The following is a 3,404-nucleotide window of genomic DNA, read 5'->3' as shown; positions in this document are numbered from 1 at the left end:
CTCTGTAGACCAGGCTGGTCTCGAACTCACAGAGATCCACCCGCCTCTGCCTCCCGAGTGCTGGGATTAAAGGCGTGCGCCACCATCGCCCGGCTCACCTACATATTCTTGTAAGCCAAGTTTGGCTACAGAAGCACTTGATGTCAACTCACTGAATCCCCCAAACAGTCTAGAGGCATGGATGCTACTGCAGCACTCTCTGCTCTAGAGATGAGGAAACAAGACCCAGAGAAGCCGCCAGTGGCCAGAGATGGCACAGCAGCAAAAATGCCAGATCTACTCTTACTGGCTGAGGGCCAACAAATCCACTGAACACAGCAGACACAACAAAGGTCTCCTCAAATGCCAACCCAGGAACCTAGCCTATTGGCTCACACCTATAATCTGGTCACTTGAGAGGCTGAGACAGGATTGTGCTACAGCATGAGATTCTGTTTCAAAACCAAAACAACCAAACAAAAAACAAACTAACAACTCTACAACTCCAAGCAAGCTGACAAAAGTCCTCAGAGGCTGCAGGACCTTGAAGACTGAGGCAGCACCTGACTAGGACTTGCCCTCAAGATCCCACCAGGGTAAGACACTGGAAGGCTAATATCCCTGCTGCTGCAAGGCTATGGGCTACATCACTGTTGATATAATTTTCACCATTGTGGGAACTCCAGAATAAGGGGAGTATATGCAAAGGTGGGGTGTAAGGAAGTGGGAAGAGAAACACCTTACTAAAACGATAAAACTCACACAGAAGTTATTTCTATTTGTTTTATGCATGAAACATGATTCAGAAATCCCTAGCCCTAGCTGGACTAGAACTTACTATGATAATCAGGCGGTCCCTAAACTTGCAGCTGCCTCCTGCCTGTGCCTTCAAAGTATGGGATTACAGATATGTACCACCGCACCGCCATGCCAACCTCCTGTATCAATGCTTTATAGTTTAGTTATTATTGGGTGTCAGTGTTGGTCTCACTGTCGCCCCCCCACCCTGTAGAGACAAAGTCTCAGGCCGGCCTCTGACCTTCCTGTTTCAAGCTGGGATTATAGGCGTGTACCACACCAACCCCAGTGAGTCTTTCTTTATAAGGTCCATGAAGACAGCTCAGCAGGCAAAGTGCTTGCTGTACAAACCTGTCAGTCTAATCCCTGGATCCCACAATGGAAGGAGAAAACCAGCTTCAAAAGTGGTCCTCTGTCCTCTATAGAGCTGTGACTTGGAGCTTCCTTCAAAGCCCATAACTGCTCTTCCCTGAGACTATTCCCAGGTACAAGATCCTGATCTTTTTCCAGAGTCACAGTCCAGAGTTTTCCTGATTTCTTCCATACAGGAAACGTTAGCCCACCCTCTGCCTGTCCCAGCATGTAGGCACTTACCCTTTCTGTAGAATATCATACCAGCACGGCAGCCTCTCAAGGTTTTGTGCGTTGTGGTGGTCACCACATGGCAGTGTTCAAAAGGGGAGGGTACCACACCAGCCGCCACCAGCCCACTGATGTGTGCCATGTCTGCCATGAGATACGCCCCATTGTCATCAGCAATCTTCCGCAGACGTGCATAGTCCAGGTTCCGAGAGTAGCAGCTGGTCCCTGAGACAGAGGAGATGACATGGTAACATCAAAGGTGTCCAGGGCAGCTGAGCTGGCCTCTAATGTACACATCTGCAAGGAGATTCCTCCCTGATCTTTGAGGACAATGTGTAGTGTGCCCTCAAAACCATCTCTGAGCTGGGTGTGGTGGTGCATACCTTTAATCCCAGCCCTTGGAAGTTTGAGACCAGCCAGGGCTACACAATGAAACTTGTTTCAAAACAATAAACTAATACAACAAAACCAAACCACCCCTGTGTTTTTATACATGATAAGAAAAATATAAGGCTTGAATCACTGATGCACTAAACACTACTGATGGCAAGCTGTTAAAATTTCTTGTCTGAAAGCTGGGCAGTGGTGGCGCACACCTTAAATCCCAGCACTTGGGAGGCAGAGGCAGGCAGATCTCTGTGAATTCGAGGCCAGCCTGGTTTACCAAAAGCTAGCTCCAGGACAGGCTCCAAAAGCTACAGAGAAACCCTTTCTTGAAAAATAAAAACAGCCGGGCGGTGGTGGCGCACGCACTCGGGAGGCAGAGGCAGGCGGATCTCTGTGAGTTCGAGACCAGCCTGGTCTATAAGAGCTAGTTCCAGGACAGGCTCCAAAACCACAGAGAAACCCTGTCTCGGAAGAAAAAAAAAAAAGAAAAAAAAAAGAAAAAGAAAAAAAAAAAAACCAAACAACCAAAATAAAACTTCTTGTCTGAGAGGGATGTGAACAAGGTCTACTTTTCCCTCATGTGGTTCCAATAACAAACCAAAGTACAAGTTCACCCTGGGAAACCAGAGCTTCCTGGGCTTACTTATGGGTGAGAAATTAGTGACAGAAGTGTAGGTGATCCAAATGCAGTTGCACTGGGAAGTCCTCGCCAGCATGGACGGCTTCCTCACAACAGCATAAAGAAAGCTCTCTTCCCCTAGCCTTCCTCAGCCTATTACTCTAGCCTCCCATGGAGGCCACGTGCACTTGGGGCCGAACTGCACAAATGGCCGGGAAAAGTTGCCTGACACTCGGGTGAGGGTTCAATGACCCTCTGGCGCTCTCCTTTAAATAGGGCAAATGTCAACTGTCCACAGACCCAATCAAGATGGACCCTGGAAAGCAGGCACAGCTGACCTCATGAAGATGGCAGCAGCCTGGCTCAAAAAATAGCCAGTCCAAGTCTTAAAAAGGACAGAATGTGTCTCAAGTCTGATCTCTGCACAGTGAGATGGAGGACGCGATATCTTTACTTTCTCTGGAGGAGGCAGAGGCCCTGCCCAGGAACCAAACTGCTTCCAACTGCCGCTCACCTGCAATGATTAGCTTCGGGTGAAAGAGGCTGGCATTCTCCTCCAGCTGGTCATAGTTGATGTAGCCAGTGTCTGGGTGCACCTGTCGGGAGCACAAAAACACAAGTTTGGCCGCTTCCTCTGGTCACACAGTGCCCCCTGCCCATCCACCTGAGCACATTCAACCTGCCACAACACAGACCAGGACCTGGGGCAGGGCAATGTATTCCGTTTGCACAAGGGTATAAAAGGGTATAAAATGTATTCAGTTCCCACACAGACTTGGAAGCTCTCACAGGGGTCTCAGGATAAGGGGGAGTCTTAGCCCTGGGTACTACATTATGCTACAGAACAAAAAGTCCAGGAAATGAGAAAGGCACAGCCAAGCTTATAATCCTAGCTACTAGCTGAGGCAGAAGGATTGTCCTGAGTTCAAAGTCAGCCTGACCAACCAAAATAATAAAGACAAAGGCTGAAGAAATAGCTCAGCAGATAAGAGTATTTGCTGGTTTTTTTTTTTTTTTTTTTTTTTTTTTTTGTTTTTCG

General features: G+C 48.1%; 1 protein-coding gene across 3 annotated transcripts in view; it reads right to left on the bottom strand.

The window, feature by feature from the left end:
- The window catches only part of Shmt1 (serine hydroxymethyltransferase 1), a 20,321-nt gene that overhangs the window by 6,462 nt on the left and 10,455 nt on the right, over positions 1-3,404 (bottom strand). For all 3 annotated transcript variants that reach the window (XM_026780343.1, XM_005349930.1, XM_005349931.1), the window contains 2 exons: positions 2,880-2,961; positions 1,372-1,584 (listed from right to left, as the gene is read on the bottom strand). In XM_026780343.1, coding sequence (XP_026636144.1) covers positions 1,372-1,584; positions 2,880-2,961 — 295 coding nt within the window. The remainder of the gene's footprint in view (positions 1-1,371; positions 1,585-2,879; positions 2,962-3,404) is intronic.

This window comes from Microtus ochrogaster, chromosome 7 (assembly GCF_000317375.1).
Source record: "Microtus ochrogaster isolate Prairie Vole_2 chromosome 7, MicOch1.0, whole genome shotgun sequence".
Classification (NCBI taxonomy): domain Eukaryota; kingdom Metazoa; phylum Chordata; class Mammalia; order Rodentia; family Cricetidae; genus Microtus; species Microtus ochrogaster.
The sequence above is the reverse complement of the archived record's forward strand: the minus strand, read 5'-3'. Positions and strand labels throughout refer to the sequence as shown.